Here is a 22339-nt window from a genome sequence, read left to right as displayed (position 1 = left end):
GCACACAATGTTCTAAAAGTGCCTAACCAATGTCCTGTACAGCTGCAACAAGACTTCTCAGCTCCTCTACTCAAACCTTTGACCAATAAAGGTAAGCATACCAAACATCTTCTTCGCCTTCACATTTACCTAAATTAAACTCCATCTGCATTCCTCAGCCCATTGGCCCAGCTGATCAAGATCTCGTTGTACTCTGAGGTAACCTTCTTCTCTGTCCACTATACCTCCAATTTTGCCGTCATCTGCAAACTTACTAACTGTACCTCTTATGCTCACAGCCAAATCATTTATATAAAAGTCAAAAAGCAGTGGACCAAGCACCAATCCTTATGGCATACCACTGGTTACAGGCCTCCAGTCTGAAAAGCAACCCTCCACCACCACTCCCTGTCTTATACCTACAAGCCACTCCTGTATCCAAATGGCTAGCTCTCCTGTATTCCATGTCTTACTAACCAGTCTACTATGGGGAACCTTGTCGAAAACCTTACTGAAGTCCACTGTTGTTCTATTGGGTCACAGAACCCAAAACGTTGACTCTGAATTCTTTTCACAGTTGCTGCTGGACCTGCTGAGCTTTTCCAGCAATTTCTGTTTATTTTGCTTGGTTTTTTTTGCACAGGTCCAAATAAACCAGCTGTGCAGACAGCAATCTTCATATTGCCTTTAATTAGAAAATGATCACACAGCACTTCACTGAATAAAACAGCTCTCTGTCCTTTTGAGCGATGTGGGTGCTGACCTGATTGTAGAGATGAACTTTGTGGAAGAGAGCTGAAGAAGATGGGGGGACAGGGAAAGGAGGGAAGGAGGTTTGGTCTTGCTGGGTGAGGAATTAGCTGGAGACAATATGGTCAACTGCTTGGAGCTCCTGCTTGGTTAGGCACTTTTGGAACATTGTGTTCCCCTATTTCCTACAATTCCTCTTTAAACTTAATAGCATATTTTCACCTGTACCTGTGTTTTTGTTTTTGCTGCTGTTTACCTATTATTTACTATCTATGCTATTTAACTCTGTGATCTGCCTGTATCGCTCGCAAGACAAAGCTTTTCATTGTGCCTCAGTACAAGTGACAATAAATTCAATTCCAGTCTATACTTGGTGCTTTGAATGGGGCTTAATCAAATGCAATAAGTTGTCATTACTTATTATTCCAAATAGGGGAGGTGATGGCCTAATGGTATTATTGTCAGACTGTTGATCCAGGCAATATTCTGGGGACCAGGGATCAAATCCTGCCATGAATTTGATTTTTAAAAGTCTGCAATTAAGGATCTAACGATAACCAAGAATCTATTGCTGATTGTTGGAAAAACCCATCTGGTTTACTAATGTCTTTTAGGGAAGGAAACTGCCATCCTTACCTGGTCTAGACTACATGTGACTCCAGACCCAGGGCAATGCAGTTGACACTTATCTGTCCTCTGGGCAGTTAGGGATGGGCAATAAATGTTGGCCTAGCCAGTGATGCCCACATCCCATGAATGAATGGCTTTTTAAAAAATTCAGTGGGAGAACTGGGTGCACATTCCTTCCAGTCTGACATATGACTCACTTTACACGAAATGGTAAGAGGGGAGAAACTAGTCTTTTTTTAAAAAAAAGGAACACTTGGAAATGAAGTCTTGATCATACTAGAGCACTGTTCTGAGGTAAGCAGGAGAAGTCAGACCACTAAACGTCTTTGGCAAGTAGAGTTCCCTTGGCAAACCTTTGAGGGGCAGCCTGCATGCGAGAAAAATTAAGTTCAGTAAAATGCAGAAGTCCTTGTTCTGGGATTCAACATGAATTTCCACTGCTTCCCCGGGAGGTTCTTTGTGATTTGTCGACCTCAGCCAAACAGATTATTGCTCAGCTTTCTGAAGACGTCTCTGGAAAGCAGCTCTCTTCCTCTATTTTTTTTCTCTCTCTCTTCCCCCTCGCTCTTTTCCAACTCGATGAGCAACTGGTTTCCTGTGTTTCAGCACAGCCGGCAATGACGTGGCTGGTGTGAATATGCAGATTGTGGCTCTGGGGCTACTGAGAGGGCAATGCTACGTGCCTGGGTGATTTAAAAAGCCAACGGAGTCTCCATCTCTCCAACCAGCCTGCACCATCAAGACAGGCACACACACACACATATACACATACATACACACACATATACACACACGGACACAGACACACAGTGGGGACTGGTAGGGAGAGGAAGAGAGATTCTGTCCAAACCGCTCCTCATCCCAACATGTCAGGCAACAAGAAGCTGTGCACGGTAAGACAATGGGGGAGTATTTATTTTATTTGGGGCGGGAGGGGGGTATTCCCGTTCAGCTGCCGGATGTGGCAAGGCGTTCTGCTGAAAGTTCTTCGGTTCGCGGAGCTCTCAGACAGTTATTCTTGGTTCAGCTTCGTTTACGAAGTGCCAGCGTGCTCCAGCGAAGGCGCACCGGACTCACAGGTCTTCAGCAACAGCCTGCCTCCGGTCGTTTTAGACTGGGAGCTGAGGCAGGAAAAAGAAATTGGCAACTTTTTTGGAGGGTGCATCTGAGTACAACAGAGGACTTATTATGTGTACCATATATATTTATGATAACGCAGTGTGAATACAGGGATAGCCAAGTTGTTTTAATGTGAATGTGTTTATGTTCAGGACAATGTTGGTTTGAATAGACTTTCAATGCATTAAATGTGAATATACTTAAGAATAGCAGAATAGTGTTGATGTCAAAATACACAACAGAGCAATTGAATTCGTTTCTGAAAGTTGATTAATACTGTACCTTGTTCAGTACAGCCAGTGATCTGAATAGATCAGTACTTCGTTAAGAATATGTCGGTGTACATTACCTAGGCTGGTATTATCAACACAAAGTTGCTATTTGGAATAATTTCTATGCACAGATTGTGCTTGTCTGTTCTATGTAGGGTGTAATTTGTATTCCCATGCACACTGCAACAAACATTGATTGTGCGTTATGAATAGTGGCTCATTCATGAATGCAAACCTTTCATAGTTTAGGATGAAATCAGACCTATTCCCCAGTGATGTTGGGACTTTTGGTATTTCTTTCCATGGATACCAAGTAGAGATTGGCTGGTGGTTAGCTACCTCCTGACAAGGGGACTAATCAAGGGAAAAAATGAAGTACTTTTATAAGGGGAAAAGAAACTATGCTAAAACTAAAGGTTTTTTTTAATGTGAGGCAGTGCTGGTTGTCAACAGTCAGTATGGACAGTGTATCATTGTGGTGAAACAGACAGGTCTCCTGTCTGGTAAAAAAAACACTTGTCAAGAAAGTTTTACCCTTTACAATGTGCTATTCAGATCTACAGTTGTAACATGCTCTAGTTAGTTTCTCGAGTGCATTTTATCAGCCCACAGCTGAAATGTGTGTACAGTGTTTCCATTCTAACATGCCTTGGTAGGAAGGAGGGAAATAGATTTTAATTCAGCTTCTGCAAGTACACAACATGGTTTAAAAGAGCATTCCATATGGTGATAAAGCATTTCTTTGAGAGCTGAAGATGCTGTCTAACTGTGGTTTTTCAATTCTTTGATCAGCCTTATTGCTGAGAAAGAGAACTCCCATCTCTTTTTGAACTCGTCGTTCAGATTTAACACTTGATTGAAAGGTTGGAAACACCCACAGAGATGTATTCTTATGATCAGAGGATACAAATTAGCAGCAGCAGGAGGCCATTGGGCCCCTCGATGGAGCTTCACTACTTGTAGCTGACCCAATTGTGGCCCCAACTCCATATTCCCATTGACAATCTGTTTTTTGAAATCTCTTCTCTACTGCAGTGGGAAAGGGAGTTTCAAAGACTCACGAGTATCTTGAGGGGAAAAGCATCTCTTGTCTCTGTGTTAAATGGGAGACCCCTTTTTTTAAACTGTGCCCTTTAGTTCTCACAACTCCCAAAGGAGACACATGCTTTTGGCATCTAACCTGTCGAGTCCTCAATGACCTGTATGTGTCAATACTGTCACCTCTCATTCTTCCCAACTCCATTGGATGCAGGCCCAGCCTGTCCAATCTTTCTTCTTACTGGGTAGCAGGAGAATAACCTTCTCTCCTTGAACTGTTCCTAGCTCATTTATATCCTTTCTTAAATTAAGCAGAACATTTACACAGTATGCTGGAATTTCTAATTACTAAGTGGAGTTCACATCCCTCTCTTTCCAACCCATATTGAGGTACTTAATTCAGGCTGGATACAATACCACCAGAGGGCCCTGGAAGGTGCTCCAATGTACACATGCCAAAGATGATTAAAACTGAAGCCAAGCAATAGCTAAGAAAGAGAGCAATGGTTCAAAGTGTTAATAGCAGAGTAAAGGTCAGCTTTGACTGAAAGTAAAAGCATGAAAACAAAATGCAAACACTTGGTCATAGTGGTGTGTTCGGAGTATGAATAAAATATCAAAACGGAACACAGAGTTCACGATTTGAAGGAGCTGAACTCAGTGCTGACTCCCGATCGTTGTAAGATTCCTAATCAGAAATGAGGTGCTGTTCCTCCTGTTTAAATGGGCTTCACTCGAATGCTGCAGCAGGTACACGACAGAAATGCAAGCAAGAGAGAGACAGAAGGTTTTCTTACGTTTTTATCGAGGTGAAAGGTCAAATCTAATACTCTTAAGCTGACCACAGTTAAAAACAATCTGAGTCCCAAACTGCAACATGTGGACTCTAAGTACACACACGCAATTGCAGATTCAAAACATAGATAGGCAAAATTAGCCAAATTCTAAATTTGCAGGCAAGTGTTAGCTAATGGCCGGTATCCTGATCCTCTTTTAATTTGCAAGTTTTCAGTTCTCAACTAGGGTGATGTTTCCAAAAACAATTCGAATGTTCCTCTTCCTTTTGAAGACATTGCTGTAGAGATTCAAAGGCTTCTCCTGTAGTAGAATCTGCTGTCAACAATGTAGACACAATGCACAGTTCAGACGGATCTCAAAGCTTAAACTGATAGTAGCTTGTGATAAGTAGCTTGCCCACCCATTTCTATGTATAGAAAAGGCAGTAGCTGTGAGGTGACTGGCTTTCAAATTGCAAGTCACGATCTTGAAGAGCATCTCATAATAATCCCATCCAACAGTTGATCACTCCCTTACCTGGAACAAAGTGTGGCTCAAGGAGCCCCAGAAAGATTGAAGCTTATTGGCATTGGGGTGATGGAGGGGCAGGCGGACCCTCCATTGGTGAGAGTCATGCCAAGCACAAAAGAAAATAGTACTTGTTTCTACGGCTGTTCATCAGGACAGTGTTCTAGGTTCAAACATCTCCACCTGCTTCATCAATGACCTTCCAACCAAAATAAATCAGCAACAAGAGCTGAGCAACAACCAGCTGATAACATTCATGCCATGTGAATGCCAAGCAATCGCCACTTTGCACAAGGGACTGATTATCTCTGTTTAACATTCAGTGGCATTATTGGTGCTGAATCCATCACTGTAAGACATCCTGGTGATTAGAGCTGATCAGAAGCTTAATCGTCCAGTCACCTAAATGCTGCGACTTCAAAAGCAGCTTGAGGTTAGCTACCTGCCAACTGATTCCACAAAGTCATTCCACCAACTGTAGTGCACAGGAGAGTGATTTTATTCTCTCCACTTCTTGGATGAATGCAGTTCCAAGAACTCTCAAGAAGCTAGACATTATTCATCAGCCTACATAGTTTCAGCTCAGCCATTTCCACCTACTACAAACAGACCTCATCACCAGAGATGTATACTGGATTCGTGGTGCTGGAAGAGCACAGCAGTTCAGGCAGCATCCAACGAGCAGTGAAATCGACGTTTCGGGCAAAAGCCCTTTGCCTGAACTGCTGTGCTCTTCCAGCACCACTAATCCAGTATTTGGTTTTCAGCATCTGCAGTCATTGTTTTTACCAGAGATGTATATCCCTCCCCACCCCCATCTGTGTTTTGGAGAGACCACTCCCTCCGCGACTCCCTTGTCAGGGCCACCCTACCTCTCCCCCGAAACCCCCCACCCCCACTAACCTACCCTCCATTTCCGGCACCTTTCCCTACCGCCGCAGAAAGTACAAAACCTGCGCCCACACCTTCCCCCCCCCCCCCCTCCCCCTCACCTCCATCCAAGGCACCAAAGGATCCTTCCTCATTCAGTATAAAATTTGCCGGTACTTCCACATGTCATCCACTGGATGCACTGCCCCCAATGTAGTCTCCTCTAACTTAGGGAGACAGGACGCCAACTTGCAGATCGTTTCAGAGAACATCTCTGGGACACCCGCATTAACCAACCCCCCTACCCCGTGGCTGAACACTTTAACTCCCCCTCCATTCTGCCAAGGACATGCAGGTCCTGGGTCTCCTCCATCATCAAACCCGAACCACCCGATGTCTGGAGGAAGAACACTTCATCTTCTGACTTTGGACCCTCCAATGTGGATCAATGTGGATTTCACCAGTTTCCTCATTTCCCCATCCCCACCTTATCTCAGGCCCAATCTTCCAACTTGCCACCACCCTCTTAAACAGGCCTACCTGTCCATCTTCCTTCCCACCTATCCACTCCACCCTCTGCTCCGACCCATCACTTTCACCCCAACCTTCATCTACCTATTTGCATTTTCAACTATTTTCCCCCCAGCCCCACCACCTCCTCCCATTTATCTTTCAGCCCCCTTGGCCCACAAGCCTCATTCCTGATGAAAGACTTATGCCCGAAATGTCGACTCTCCTGCCCCTCAGATGCTGCCTGATCAGCTGTGCTTTTCTAGCGCCACACTCTTTGACACTAATCTCCAGCATCTGCAGTCCTCACTTTCTCACAGTCAACACCCCCCCCCCACTCACTATTTTAAATAAAGATGCTCTGCAGCAACTCACTAAGGCCTTTACATAAGCAACTAGCATAGCTGCAATCTCTGTCAACTAGAAGGACAATGGATACCAACTATTGAGAATGGCACCACTGTAAGAGTCGCACACAGTCCTGACTTGAAAAGATCAATGTGTCTTCATGGTTGCTGGACTAAAATTGCAAAACTACATGCCTCCACATGTAGATTGTAGTAGCTCAAGGCAACTGCCCATTACCACCCATTTAAAAGCAGTTAGGAATAGGCAATAAATGTTGGCTGGATTAGTGGTACTGGAAGAGCACAGCAGTTCAGGCAGCATCCAACAAGCAGCGAAATCGACGTTTCGGGCAAAAGCCCTTCATCAGGAATAAAGGAAGTGAGCCTGAAGCGTGGAGGCTGCTCACATGCCACAGCTGAGTAATTTACTTTGCAAAAAGGTGAGGATTTGTTGCACAAACATGGATTGTGTTCCCTTGAGTTTGAGTTGTGATTTAAGCGATGTGTTGGTAATGTTTAAAATGAATCAATAAAATCAGTAAAGAGCAGGGGCCAGTTAGATTCTGTCAACAGGAGCATGGTGCCTAATAATGGGTTTAAAACCTTGACTGGCTGCACTTGGCTATCTCTCATTGATGGTGCAGAGAAGTGTGGTGTGTAACTAGCAACCATTGGACAATGAGAATGCAATGTGCAATGTATAGGAGGTGGAAAAGCTATTGCTAATAATAAGGCATTCTAGAAATTCAGAGCAATTTTAGCATCCTCATTGTCATTGGTTCTTCCACCACCTACATATTTCTCCATGGCAACCCAGAAGAAGATTTCTGGAATGCTACATTTTCTTCAAATGTTGATTGAAAATAGCCCTCAATTGGGCGAAGCAAATGATGCACTTCTCTTCCAGCTTTCTGCACTGCAATAATTTCAAAACTATTTGACTTTTGTGTTTCCCAACCACTCCCGCACTTGGAATCTTCCAAGTGCAGTACAGTATTAGCTCATGTAACGATCAAGATTTAATGCAAAGAAAATTCTTTTTAATTGGAGGATTATGGTAGCTACATTTTCATTAGTCTAACCAATGAATGAACTCATCGCGATCAGTTTGGTGTGTCACTTCCCTTTGGAAAGCTCTGAACTAAGTACTTTTTATAGTCCCTTTATTTGGAGTGCTTTGTAGCAAATGAGCCTGATTAACTCGGGAGGGGTCATGATAATCATGTTAGTGTGGAACACTCCATATCAGAAACCAGCCAGCTATACAAAAACATGCTGCATACACCACCCCCACACCCAATGCAATCACACACCTACAAGCCCATCTGTGTACACCCCCTGTTTGTTTATAGCAGACAATGCAGCATGGTCTCATTGCTGACCAAATGAACTTTGACTCAAGTATCTTCATTTTTCTCATATTGCTCATTTTTCTCCATCTTGATGTTTGCATGTTTTAAATGATATGATATTAATGGTGTTTGCCTATATACATGGTCTACACAAGCCTGACTTCGATTTTCAAGATAACAGCCTTATCTTGAAGAAACAGGTATATACACACACACACACCAAAATATGACCTTTGTCCCTAAAGCAGCCTCCATTTAACAATTGAGCATGTTATGGACCAGGCCAAACTCCCTCAAAACATTTCAAGAAGGTAGCCCAGACATTAACTTTTCTAGTTGTTTTAAGCAGGTGTACAGTGGATATTCCAGGAGCAATGCAGCTGGCCCAACCACTCAGTTTTAAACAAGACAGAATTTATTTGCATACGGACAAAAGAAAACCAAATTTAGAATCACATAACTATTTGAAAACCCAACCAGCAGGGAAACGCAACCTAACAAAGAATTGTTCCAAATACTTGCAACATCCCCATAAACACTCTTTTGGCAAAAAAAGGTGAGATCAAACGCAGGTTCCTGCAGGAGAGAGATGTCAATGAGAGTCAGGATCAGCATGGAGCTGTTTCTTTTGACCACTGGTCTCAAATCCAAAACAGCTTGGTAAAACCAAACCAAACCAACCGTGAACTAGGTGAACTGGCCACTCCCCTTTCATTGTACAAATGCTTTTAAAAAAAAACACTTAATCATCTTCACGTAGATAAATCCATACTCATCGGAACTTCTGCCTTTACTATCCCCCTAGAAAAAAAACAAGGGCAACATAACCTTGTTCAAGGAGCAGCATTGTCGCAAGCAGAGTAATCAAAGATAACCATGTTGTCATTTTGATGCAGTTTCCAAGAATTTAATGAATTTGCAACTTCACTTCACATTATGAATGAATTAAGAATCCTCCATGTATAGTGGAATGACGTCTGTCATGTAACACACCACATACACATTCAGAATTCTGTCCTATTGATTTGAAAATCCCATGGGTGCAACCGCACAACATTGGTAAATAATTAACATACTAGATATAAAGTAGAGAGGTTCAAAGATTAATCAATGCAGAGATAACTGGGCAACTGTAAATTAACCATTTTAAATGGTGATAACAAAGCTAGAAAGTATACACTAGGTAATTATGCTAAGGCTAAAGGGAAATGGAGTGATGTAATCTAAATGGATCAAAAACCTTAAAAAGATTAACATATCTAAAAGTGCAATGTCACTCTTCTGTTGCACAGCCTAATGAATGGGAAAGACCTTTATGCTGTTTGAATTAAGCAAAAGGAGAAGTGCATCCAAAGTTTGGTTGATAAAATTGGGCCACTATAATGCACACAGTATGTTTCCACACATGTGATGAGATGTTTATGAATGACTTGGTACAATGTGTTCTTAGTGACATTTGTTCAGAGCTAAAGATTGGCCAGATCACCCCTGTTCTTTTTCAAACGTTGCCATGGGATTTTTTTTCCCTCCACCTGATCACACAAATAGGACTTCAGTTCAGTAGTTATCCAAAAGGACAGCATATCCAACAGTGTGATACTGCCTTCACCCTGGACTGGAATGTCATCCTCCTTTTGTGTCCCTTTGATCAGTAAGGGAGGTGATAGCCCTCATGGTATTATCGCTGGACTGTTAATCTAGTGACCCAGGTAATGTTCTGGGTACCCAGCTTCAAATTCTGCAAAAGCTGATGGTGGAATTAAGATTCAATAAATATTTGGAATTAAGAGTCTGATGATGATTGTGAAACAATTGTCAATAGGGTGCTTTAGTTTGGAAAAAGCCATCTGGTTCACTAATGTCTTTCAGGCAGGGAAACTGCCTTCCTTCCCTGGTCTGGTCTACATGTGACTTCAGACCCACAGTAATGTGGTTGACTCTTAAACCCCCTCTGGGGAATTAGGGATAAACAATAAACCTTGGCCTAGCCAGTGATGCTCTCACCCTGTGTATAAATAATAAAAAGATTTCAACCAATGGAGTATGACTGAAATTATTTTATTTTTCAACTGTTGAGGGATATGGACTGTTGAATTTCTTAAACTGTTTTGATCCAAGCACGCTTACAGATAATGCAAGCATAGACATTGGTTAAGGACAAAAAGAATTCAGATCAGCTGCAGAAAATAGCGAGTGGCAGTTTTAGTTGGCTAGAAATATTGGGCAAGCACGTTAATTAAAAGACAGGTCATGTTACAAAGCTTTCACAATTGTTCAAGAAATTCCAGTTATGGGGGACCTTCCAATACTTAGCAATCGGAACATTCATGAAGATTACAACATTATTTTCAGTTGAACATTCAGGCGTTGTAGAGTTTTCACACAAAAGGCTTGTACTACACATCGGGAGGAACCTCGTTATTTTGAGACTTAAGTGGACGTACTTCTTCAGGATCAGTTGGATATTCTCAAGTACTAATATCCTTCTTGGAATAATCATGCATGGGTAAAATGACTAATTTTATGGGAAGGCAGGAAATTCTGCCATCTATCGGGACCTTCACCTTCCAGACTTTGTATCCCAAAGGCACCCAGACAGCATTTTATCCTCTGCAACCCTGGAGCATCATTCACACTCTGTCAACCACCCCACTGTATGTCAAACAAACAACAAACAGCATGATTTAGCAATGCCTCCTGTGAGGTTCTCTTGAAGGCTGTCCAGAAGAGAAGGGAAATGTTTCTTCCCCCCAGGATAGTAACAGGAGACCAACCTGACTGAGAAAGAAAGCCTGGACAGTGGTTGATGAATAGGTCAGTGCCTGTAGATAGTTCCAGAGAACCAATGCTGCCAGATAGTGAATGATCTGATGTTCTCTGCCGGGGTGTGTGCCACTGTCTACTCACCGCTCCATGTCCCTATGAGTTTGAGTTAGCATTACAAGCTTGCTAATGGACAGGACTATTTCAGCAGTGGTTTAGGTGCCAGACCAACTCCTGCGGCTGTCTGTCACTTCATGGCAGCTAACATTGTACCATTACTCTCACAACAGTGAAAATGTCTCTCACACATTGTCATACAGCACGGAAACAGACACAGAACATAGTACATTACAGTGCAAGACAGGCCCTTCAGTCCTCGATTGTTTCACAGGTCGGTGCAATAATCTAAAGCCCATCTAACCTACATTATTCCATTATCATCCATAAAACTATCCAATGACCATTTAAATGCCCTTAGTGTTGGTGAGTCTACTCCTGTTGCAGGCAGGGCATTCCAAGCCCTTACTAATCTCTGAGTAAAGACCGTATGCCTGACATCTGTCCTATATCTATCACCCTGAATTTAAAGCTATGTCCCCTCATGCTAGCCATCACGATCCAAGGAAAAAGGGTCTCACTGTCCATCTTACCTAATCCTTTGATCGTCTTGTATGCCTTGATTAAATCACCTCTTAACCTCCTTCTCTCTAATGAAAACAGCCTCAAGTCCCTCAGCCTTTCCTCATAAGGCCTGCCCTCCATAGCAGGCAACATCCAGCTAAATCTCCTCTGCACCCTTTCCAAAGTTTCCATATCCTTCCTATAATGCGGCGACCAGAAATGTACGCAATACACCAACTGCGGCCACAAAAGAGTCTTGTACAGCTGCAATATGACCTTGTGGCTCAACTTGTCCACACCGATCAAGTTTCCCAAACCAAACTAAACCGGTCCCATTTGCCTCTGCCGGGATTCGTCCTTAACACATATAGGGAGCTCCAACACTCAGCAGCTCACGTCAACACCACCTTCCACCACAACTACAACGTACCCATCTTCTCGCTTCGCACCAAGAGCTGGCACAAAAGCTCGACCACAAGAGGTGTCTTCAGGTTGAACACCTCACAGTGTTCTCAGGCATACGCACATATTTCATTCCGTACTTTGTAGATTTACATCAGCTCCAGCTCTTTGATGACACTGAATCACCTACCATGCAGAATGCATTAACTCCTGTCATCCCCATACCACATTAATTTTAGTACAAAAAGCACACAACAGACATAGTTCTGGGGATTGACATCACTCCCTGTGCCCTGGAATGCAAGGGAAGTGTTCATGCTAAAGTCTCTTAACACGTCTCTCTTTCTGCAGAAGAGCACACGCATGGACTGCACCAAGAGGGGAAGATGGCATGCCTGACATTAGGCTCCTGATCCCTTAGGGAAGAAGACAATCAAACAAGGGCATTGTGTTAATAGGAGATTGGATATCATCAGCCTTCTAGTGAGGAAGCTTCCATTTGCTGTACATCATGCAGCAATATCTCAATAAAATCAAGTGTCGGGGGTAAGAGTGACAGGTCGTGACTATAACAGACCTTGATGTTTCTCTACACAGCCTCTGGATCCAACTCCTGGACCAGAACCAAAAGAAGAAGGGCCCAGCCCTGAGGTACATCTTTATCAGCCCCTCTGAGAGGGAACAGCCTCAAAGGTCACACTGCCAAAATCGTCTCCGCACCTTCCACCAGCATAGAGACACTTACACAGTGATTTATCTAGATTAGGATCAGGGTCACCTTCTGGTGGGCACAGTACTGACGTGACACACAGCTATAGGAGGAAGAGACTGAGGCCTTTGACACTCTGCTGAAGAACAGGCTCCTGCCAAGTCCATTACAGAGGATGAGCTTTTGGAGCCGATGGAGATGCCCGGACAAGAAAGTGGAGGTCTGGCAGAGCTGCCAGGAGTCATGTGGAGCAGAAGGCAGAGGGGTCTGCCCATGCTCTGTCTGATGACACCCGAGAGTTGGCAGCCATCTTGGATAACCTGGTGTAGCAGAATAACCATTGTGTGCTGGGTATGTACACTCCATTGCTCAAGCCACAGATGGTTTCATTCACTGACTACACAAGGGACAGTCAGGTGGTGCAACAGACTTTATCCACCTCTAGAGGAATAGGAGGGTGCTATTACGAGCCTAAATTGAAGAGGAAATGCTGCACCATTACCCCTCTACCTGGAACCCAAATACCTCTATCAACTCAGGCCGAGGTAGTTGCACCAGGAGATACCCTCTGGGACTTGTGCCCCTATGGTGTGCCTGCCAAGTTGTCTGAGCCAAGTTGGCAAAGCAGCCTGGAAGCTTCCTCAAGCTCAGCTGGGGCTACTGAAGTGGCACTAAGTCAGAGCTAGAGGGCAAGAAACAGCCTTGAAGTTACTTTGGATGTGTGAGTATCAACATTATATTTTACATGCTTGTAGCAATTTGTATAACAGCCCTGTGCTCATGCAATATGTTTCAGGCTTATGATTACAAGACATAAGAGTGGAAGTAAGGCCATTTGGCCCATCAAGTCCACTCTGCCATTTAATCATGGCTGTTGGGCATTTCAGCTCCACTCATCTGCACTCTCCCCGTAACCCTTAATTCCTTGCGAGATCAAGGATTTATCAATCTCTGCCTTGAAGACATTTAACGACTTAGCTTCCACAGCACTCTGTGGCAATTTTACATTAATGCAAGAGTCTCATTTTTGGTTGCTTAGCAGCTCCATTCTTGCCAGTGATGATCTATTTATGCAATTATTTATAATAATCATGAATCATTAAATAATCATACATACCCTAATGGGGTATTGACTATCGCACATGCTCACATTGCAAATCATGTGCAACATTGTAAAGAGCTCTGAGCGTCACATTCACTGCCATACTCTTGGAGGAATGATGTGGAGGTGCTGGTGATGGACTGGGGTGGACAAGGTCAGAAGTCACATAACACCAGGTTATAGTCCCAACAGGTTTATTTGAAATCACAAGCTTTCTGAGCGCTGCCCCTTTTGTCAGGTGAAGTAAAGAAAATCAGACAAGCACAGAATTTATTGGCAGAGAGATCCAAAGGTCACACAGATGGTGTGAATGGCATGTCAATAATAAGTCTCTGCAGGTGATCAAAAGTGTCAGACGGTGTGAGTAAATTGTCAGACGGTGAATACTAAGTGAAGGCAATAATCTATAATTCCATTAATTGAGGCAGAGAGAAAATTACAAAATATTAACCAGAGACAAATCAAACTGCTGGAATAACATGGTAGGTATATGCTGAGGGTCTAATTATAGTAACAAGTAATCCAAAACTGTATAAACTAGGTAAGGTAGAGAGATCATAACAAGTTATCAAAGTGATGGTGTTAAAACAGGACAATAAGGAAAATTTTACAAATACAGAACGGTCTAGTGGGATTACATGTAGCGTGAGATGAACCCAAGATCACTGTTGAGTGTTATTCAACACTCCACTCAGACCATTTGTATGATCTTTTGATGTCTCTTCCTATAATCTTTTCATCATTTCACCTGATGAAGGGGCAGCGCTTTGAAATCTTGTGATTTCGAATAAACCTGTTTGGACTGTAACCTGGTGTCATGTGACTTCTGTTCTCGGAGGAACACAACCTCTGGAAAGCAACTGGATGTTACGCTCAGTGGGTGGATTCTGGAAGTCAGTCAACATAGTTCAGTCCCTTGGTATCTCAGTGACAGGCATATGCCCCCTTGCAAGTCAAGATTTGACTCCCACGTGATCCTGCATCACTCCATACTGATGTATCGTCCAAGAAACTGAACAGAAAATTCAAAGGCAACAAATTTGTGTCCAATATATGCAGAAACAAAATGATTTTAAGGCATAAGTCAAGCATTCCCTTCAGGGTAGGCACAGCTCTGCATAATTATTAACTTATATTTTAAGAAGAATTTAGATAGACGCACGAACAGGCAGAGAATTGAGGGATAAAGACCACAGCAGTGGCTCAGTTGTAAGCACTGCTGCCTCACAGCACCAGTGACCCAGGTTCGATTCCAGCCTCAGGCACCTGTCTGTGTGGAGTTTGCACATTCTCCCTGTGTCTGCGTGGGTTTTCTCCCACAATCCAAAGATGTGCAGGTTAGGCGAATTAGCCATGCTAAGTTGCCCATAGTGTTCAGTTAGGCCCATTAGTTTAGGGGTAAATGTAGATTAATAGGTTTGGGGAATAGGTCTGGGTTGGTTACTCTTCAGAGGGTGTGGACTTGTTGGGCCTGTTCCACACTGTAGGGATTCCATTCTATGAAATGCAGGCAAATGGGATTAGCAAATGGGATCACGGTCAGCATAGACATTGTGGGCTGAAGGACCTGTTCCTATGCTGTGCTATTCTATATGTTCTAGATTGCTAATTGGGCACACTCCTTAATACAAAGGTGTTTGCCCTAAGATCTCATTGCTCTGAAATTCTCTCAGGACTTTCTGCCTCATCTCACTATTGCTGTGACTTGACGACTGTCTTCATCATCAGCGGTGGCTCCTTTAACCTCTTCCTCAGATTCGCCTTCTTCCCTGGCTGGTCCGTTTCCCTCTCTTTCAAGTTATGACCCATTGTTGAGTGAGGTTGTGTGGGTCACAGTAAACAACCACCATTCTGGACACCGTGGTCAGTGTATACTGGAATACTCCTCCTGAGAAGTCCAGAAAACAGAAGCACATCTTCAGCAGACCAGTCACCTGTCCAGTGATGGTCATAGTAGGTGTATGGTTAGCATTGTAGCACTGTTCAGTATCAGTCTGAGGGCTGGACTCTGAGATCGTTACATCTTGCGGAAGTGCCCTTGTCATCCACAAGCCAGCCCTGGAGATGGTGTTAACAATAATTTTTTGAAGAGCCAGCGATGGGTGCTATTCCCACATCTTTGGCTATCTGGATCTGAGGCGAACTGGACAAACTGTCGCTTTCCTGTGAATGGTATCAATTAACTCATGAATGCATTTGTGGCTTGACAATTGGGAGATGCTACAGGTGACTCCACTTGAGATTTGAAAGGAGCCCATAACAAGAACGTTCATAGCCACCGTAATCCTCAGTGTGATAGTGCTGCCTCCCAACCCAAGCAGCTCCAGATCTACCTGCCGGAGGTGGCACATGTAGATGACAGCTACCCTCATCTTGCAATGCCACCTCCAGCGCTGCCCTTCCCTCATTTACAGGCGACTGGAACCCATCGCTCTGAAGACTTCTGAATTAAGCCTCATTCCTGTCTTTAGCTGCTACTAGCTCATTCGCAGCTTTAGCCCCAAGTCTAGTGTTTCTGGTTCTGTTGGCATTGCCTCTTCCTCCTCCTTTAGTCGAAGTAAAGCTGATGAAGTTGCAGCATTTTCCATTTGAGATACCAGTCTGACCTCTGTGCCTTCATCAGGCAGCCCATGTGTTGGATGAAAGTCTGCCCTACAAATCCCTCTACACGGAGAGGTGGATTCTCTATGTCCCATGAGTGGTTATCCTTTTCCTCATTCTGTTCCTGGCCACGATCTTTGCATTGCTTTCCATTAGCTCAATCCAGTTCTCAGTGGCCTGCATTACCCCCATGTGATACAGACCTTCAACCCTGGAATCTGCAGGTTGCATAATAGTTTCATCCCCATGTCCTTAACCTTCCGATACATGGGTCTGGGAAAGTTCCTGCATTTTTTTTAATTGCAAAAATATACTTAATTTGTTATGAATAATCTTTATGTACTAAAGCAGTTCTGTACACAGTCTTTGGCATATAAAGAAAAAGTAAACAATGAAATTTGATAGTTGCAAAACTATCATTGCCCACTTATGCAAGATACTATTTGCTTACATTGAGACAAAGAGAGGGCCTGATAACTGCTCAGACCCTTCAGCAGAAAGACCTTAGACAACGGTCTTTTCCCATTATGCTTGGAGGGAAACTGTCCAAAGCTTTAGTGTGCTCCTCAGCACGTAGTCCTGGACCTTGGAATGGGCCAGTCTGTAACACTTGGGGTCAAGGAAATGTTCCTATGGAATGGCCAAGCCAGGCACCATCACCACAGCTGGAGATTCTTAGGCAGCCTATTACTTCCAGTTAAAAAAGTCCTAGAGCATGGTGGGGATATCAGTGTTTGGAGTTGGAAAAGCTTATTCATATTATTTTTGTGGTGAGTGCTTATCTTCACTACTAAGCTCTTAACCCAGAGCTGTGCAATAGTATTTTTCAGTTTGTTTCAATTCCCTTAGTTAGGTGCGTTAGTGCTCTGTTGCACCATATCCAAATGGATCCCTGCCATTTGAACTGTACGTTCTCTGTGAGGCCTCCTTTTGCGAGCTGTTTTAGAGAAAATGCTGGGTGTGAACTTTTCCTTTGAGTCATTCTCCCTCTGCCCTCCCCTGTGCAATGTAGTGTTCCCCTCATAAATGTAGGTAAGCTTTCTCCTTCCCTCTGGAGTCCCCTCTGTCCTTCTTCAGTCTCCCATGACTGACAAGCCTTTCACTATCTCCCCTGGTGTTCCTACTCTTCTCCCAGATTCTCCCCTTAGCCTTACACTACCACTTATTCAATTCACTTATTCCCCAGCATGCCTAATTCCTCTGTTGTGTTCCCCACCCTTAATGTGCCCTTCCTACCCTTCCTGTCTCCCTTACCTCATCACTTTTTGATTCTCTCCTGTGCATCCCAGTTTGTTCCCATCTTCCTTCCAATATCCCCACAACACCCTTTAAGTTCCATTTCCTCCTGTGCCATTCCGTTCAGCTACCCCTTTCTGTTAAGCTATTCTCCTAAAACTCCTTTCCTAGGGAGCGTCTTTTTCATTTCAGACCCTTTCTTCATTTGAGCCCCACCTACTTGCTCTGGTTGGGTTTACTGGTGCTAGTTTGTGTGGCTGGCTTTTTTGGTCAGGCTTTACCTCTTATCCTTAAGCATTTAACTACAACAAGCAAGAATGTGTATGGCTGAGACTTCATATCAGCTGATTGGTGCGTACAGTCTTCACAACTCGATTCTGAAGGAATCAAGAAATAGAGGAGTTTGTACTGAACAGAGCTTGAAGGAAGCAATGCCTCGTATGTAGAGTCAGGTTTGTGAATATGCATGTTTCCCATTTTTAGCTAACAAGATGAACATGTTTCCAGTGGGCTGGGAGTGTTGGAGGTTCGACGCAGCAGAAGCGTGCTGGCGGGGGAAAAACTGCGGGGGTCGTGTTGCGAGTCGTCGGAGCTGCTGGAGACCATCGCTGGATCGTGATTGGACGTTGGAGGATCGTTTGGTTGTGCTGACCTGCTCTTGGTGGATCTTCATGCTGGCTTCGGCCTAACGCCAATTCAGGGATCAGCCAACCTCTGAGCTATGGCCTCAGCAGCCACTCGCCGCCCGGGCCAGGGCATTCGGAACACAGTCAGGGTGACTGTGAAGAAGGTGGAGGAGCACACACCGGTGGATCGGACGGTGTTTGTGAAGAAAGTTCTGCTGGAGTGTTGCGGCCTTGCAGCCGCAGACGTGTACTGCCTGCAGGATTTCCCTGGGGCAGGCTACTTCGATGTGACCTTCAGAAGCGTGAAGCAGTGCGAACAGCTCCTGAAGGTCTTCAAGGAGAAGGAAGGGGAACCGCTGTTCTCCATCTTGTCGGCGACACCATTGTGTGTGCTTCCTGCACAGAGGAACCGGGTTGTTACAATCCATATGTACAACCCCTACGTTCCAGCGGCTGATGTCCTGACCTTCCTGGGAAGGTACGTCCAAGTCGAGGGAGAAGCCACCGATGTGATCGACCCCTTTGGGATCTGGACCAGTAAGAGGCAGGTCAAGGTAACTCTGAGGGCCGATGACAGTGGGAACATCCTCCACCCACCCTCGAGCTTCGCAATCGGAGGGAGCAGAGGCTACCTGACATATGCAGGGCAGCCCAAAGTGTGCCGAACCTGCGGGAAGTCGGGACACGTGGCGGTGGATTGCAAAGTGACCATCTGCAGGAACTGCAAACAGGAGGGTCACTTGACAAAGGACTGTCGGGAGGAAAAGAGCTGCAACCTGTGCGGGGAGGCGGGCCACATGTACAAGGCCTGCCCGAGACGAGGAGCCGCCACCTACGCACAGATGGCCGGAGGTGGCAACACGAGCCGCGGACCGACAAAGTCTAACGAGGTACCGCGAATCAGCAAAGGAACGGTGCCTGGAGGCACCCAGAAGGAAGGGAAAGTTGTAGAGGAGCAGGCAGCAGACAGCGGGGAGATGCAGCAGCCGACCCAAGCTCCTGCAAGACAGACGGAGGAAATGGAAGAGGAGGGATCAAAGGAGGCAGAGCAGTGGATTATCGTTAAAAACAGGAAAAGGAAACCTCTCGAGGGCCCCAAAGCCACCAAGCGAAGGGGGAAGAGACACCTCCAAGAGGAGGATACAGGCAGCTCCTCCGAGGGTGAGGACGGGCGCAAGAAGGGTCGCCTCCGGAGGAAGAGGCAGAGCGCCGTGGGGAGAAAGGAGGGCAACACCGCCCAAGAAGGAAAAGACGATCCCTCTGAGGGGATGGGTGAAGGCCTCCCCCTACCCGGTGAGAACCAAGGGGTACCCACCGGCCCACAGCTCCAGGGAACTGGGAGCAGCGTCCCAGTGACAGCCCTGATGTCAGATGGAGAACGGGGCGATGCGGACCCTGGGTCTGACACGATGACACCAGAGCGGGGAAATGACTCTAGCGTGGAGCTGGACAACTACCTCAGCCCTGGGAAGGTCCAGCAGTTTGCTGTCACCACGGGGATGCACGCAGCTACCCCACTGGAGCAAGACCAGAAGAAAATGGACACCGGTAACCCCGCAAACTGTTAAAATGGGGTTTAAAATTGCCAGCATAAATGTGCGTAGCATTAAAGCGGCTACGCGATGTGTTTCAACGCTGGCCTTCCTGGCCAACGTCAAAGCCGATGTCCTGTTTCTGCAGGAGTGCGGGATACCGCACCTCAGCAGTTACAGGAGATGGTCGAGCTTGTGGGTCCACGGGCCGTCAGTGTGGTCGGGGGGCAACGATAGCCGCGCCTCCGGCCTGGGTATCCTGTTGCGGGGAGGCAACTTCACCATCTCCGAGGTTAAGGAGGTGGTGGGCGGGCGCCTCCTCGTCGTGGACGTCAAATACAGAAACGCTCCCGTGAGACTAATCAACGTGTACGCCCCAGTGGGTAAGAGTGAACGGTTGGCCGTCCTGCAACAGCTTCCACTGCTGCTGGCTACGTCCAGGCCGGTCATTCTGGCCGGAGACTTCAACTGCATCATTGATGCTGATGGACGATCCGGCGGGGGGGGACAGTAAACCGGACGCTACGTCCAGGGCCCTGATGGAAACGGTCAAAGACGCCAAGCTGCACGACGTCTTCAGCGCCCCTGCAGACGGAGCGCAGCGTAGATACACCTGGTCACGGGCAGACGGGTCTATCCGCTCAAGGATAGATTACCTGTTTGTGTCCCGAACGCTCTCGGTCAGATCCACCGACGTCAAGCCGGTGTTCTTCTCTGACCACTGCCTCCTGCTGGCCGACTGTCACCTACAGGACGAACAGCGGGCGGGCAAGGGAACGTGGAAACTGAACACTAAGCTGTTGACCCCGGGAAACATCGAAGAGCTCAAGAGGGATTACGCAGGTTGGAGAACCGTGAAGCCCCTCTTTGAGTCTCCAGCGGACTGGTGGGAAACGGTAAAAGGGAACATCAAGAGGTTCTTTATCCTCAAAGGTGTCCAGGAGGCGAGAGAGAGGCGGGGGAAACTGTCCCAGCTCCAGGAAAGTATGCAGAACCTGCTCCTGCTGCAGACGATGGGGGTGGATGTCACGGAGGACCTCAAGGAGGTGAAGGGCCAGCAAGCCTCGCTCTTTGCCTCGGAGGCCTCCAGGATAATCTTCCGGTCCAGGGTCCGCTCGGTGGAGCAGGACGAGACGTGCTCACGTTTCTTCTTCCAGAAGGTGCACAAAGAGAGCTCCGTGCTCAGCAGCCTGAAGAAAGAAGATGGCTCGGTAACGTCATCTCAGGCTGACGTCATGAGGATCAGCAAATCCTTCTACGCCAGCCTGTATGACTCGAAGCCGACCGACAGCGCGGCCTCCCAGTCGTTCCTGTCCTCTATCACGGAGGTCCTAGGTGACGGAACACGAGAGAGGCTGGACCAGCCGCTATCTCTGGATGAACTGACCAAGGCCCTCGAGTCCTTCGAAAAGAATAAAACTCCCGGAAGCGACGGCTTACCGGTCGAGGTTTATTCCGCTCTTTGGGACTTGATCGGCCAGGACCTGCTGGAGGTGTATGTCAGTATGCTCCGGGCAGGTACCATGAGTGAATCCATGAGGAAAGGCATCATCACCCTCGTCTACAAGCGGAAGGGGGAGAGGGAGGAAATTAGAAATTGGAGACCGATCTCACTGTTAAATGCAGACTACAAAATCCTGTCAAAGGTCATCGCCAACCGGGTCAGGTCTGCTCTGGGATCGGTGATCCACCCGGACCAAACCTGTGCTGTACCGGGCAGGAAGATCTCTGAGAGTCTCGCACTCCTCAGGGATACGATCGCCTACGTGCAGGACAGGGGGGTGGACACCTGCCTCATCAGCCTGGACCAGGAGAAAGCCTTTGACAGGATATCGCATACATATATGAGGGATGTCCTCTCCAAAATGGGCTTTGGGGAGGGAATCGGAAATTGGATCAGACTGCTCTACACCAACATTGTCAGTGCAGTCTCAATCAATGGGTGGGAATCAGATAGCTTCCCTGTAAGATCTGGAGTCAGGCAGGGATGCCCCCTCTCACCCGCCTTGTTTGTGTGTTGCATAGAGCCATTTGCCGAATCCATCAGGAAGGATGCGAGCCTGAGAGGGGTGACTATTCCTGGCAGCGGGGGCCTACAGGTTAAGGCCTCCCTGTACATGGATGACGTCGCTGTTTTCTGCTCGGATCCGCTGTCCGTGCACAGACTCGTGTGCATCTGCGACCAGTTCGAACGGGCCTCGGGGGCCAAGGTAAACCGAGGCAAGAGCGAGGCCATGCTCTTCGGGAACTGGGCCGACCAATCCTCTATCCCCTTCACCGTCAGGACTGACCACCTGAAGGTGCTGGGTATTTGGTTCGGGGGGGCTGGGGCGTGCGCCAAGACCTGGGAGGAGCGGATCAGGAAGATGAGACAGAAACTAGGCAGATGGGGGCAACGGTTGCTCTCCATCGCGGGAAAAAACCTGGTCATCAGGTGTGAGGTACTCTCAGTATTGCTATATGTGGCACAGGTCTGGCCTATCCCCAGGACCTGTGCCGCCGCAGTCACCCGGGCCATCTTCCAATTCATTTGGAGATCAAAGATGGACCGGGTCCGAAGAGACTCAATGTACAA

General features: G+C 46.2%; 1 protein-coding gene across 1 annotated transcript in view; it reads left to right on the top strand.

Annotated features, from left to right (window-relative positions):
- The first annotated feature begins 1987 nt into the window (after positions 1–1987).
- papss2b (3'-phosphoadenosine 5'-phosphosulfate synthase 2b) overlaps positions 1988–22339 on the top strand; it is a 79165-nt gene continuing 58813 nt past the window's right edge. Inside the window, exon 1 of the mRNA XM_072557838.1 lies at positions 1988–2252. Coding sequence (XP_072413939.1) covers positions 2226–2252 — 27 coding nt within the window. The 5' untranslated portion in view covers positions 1988–2225. The remainder of the gene's footprint in view (positions 2253–22339) is intronic.

Source organism: Chiloscyllium punctatum, chromosome 38 (genome assembly GCF_047496795.1).
Source record: "Chiloscyllium punctatum isolate Juve2018m chromosome 38, sChiPun1.3, whole genome shotgun sequence".
NCBI lineage: Eukaryota > Metazoa > Chordata > Chondrichthyes > Orectolobiformes > Hemiscylliidae > Chiloscyllium > Chiloscyllium punctatum.
The sequence above is the reverse complement of the archived record's forward strand: the minus strand, read 5'-3'. Positions and strand labels throughout refer to the sequence as shown.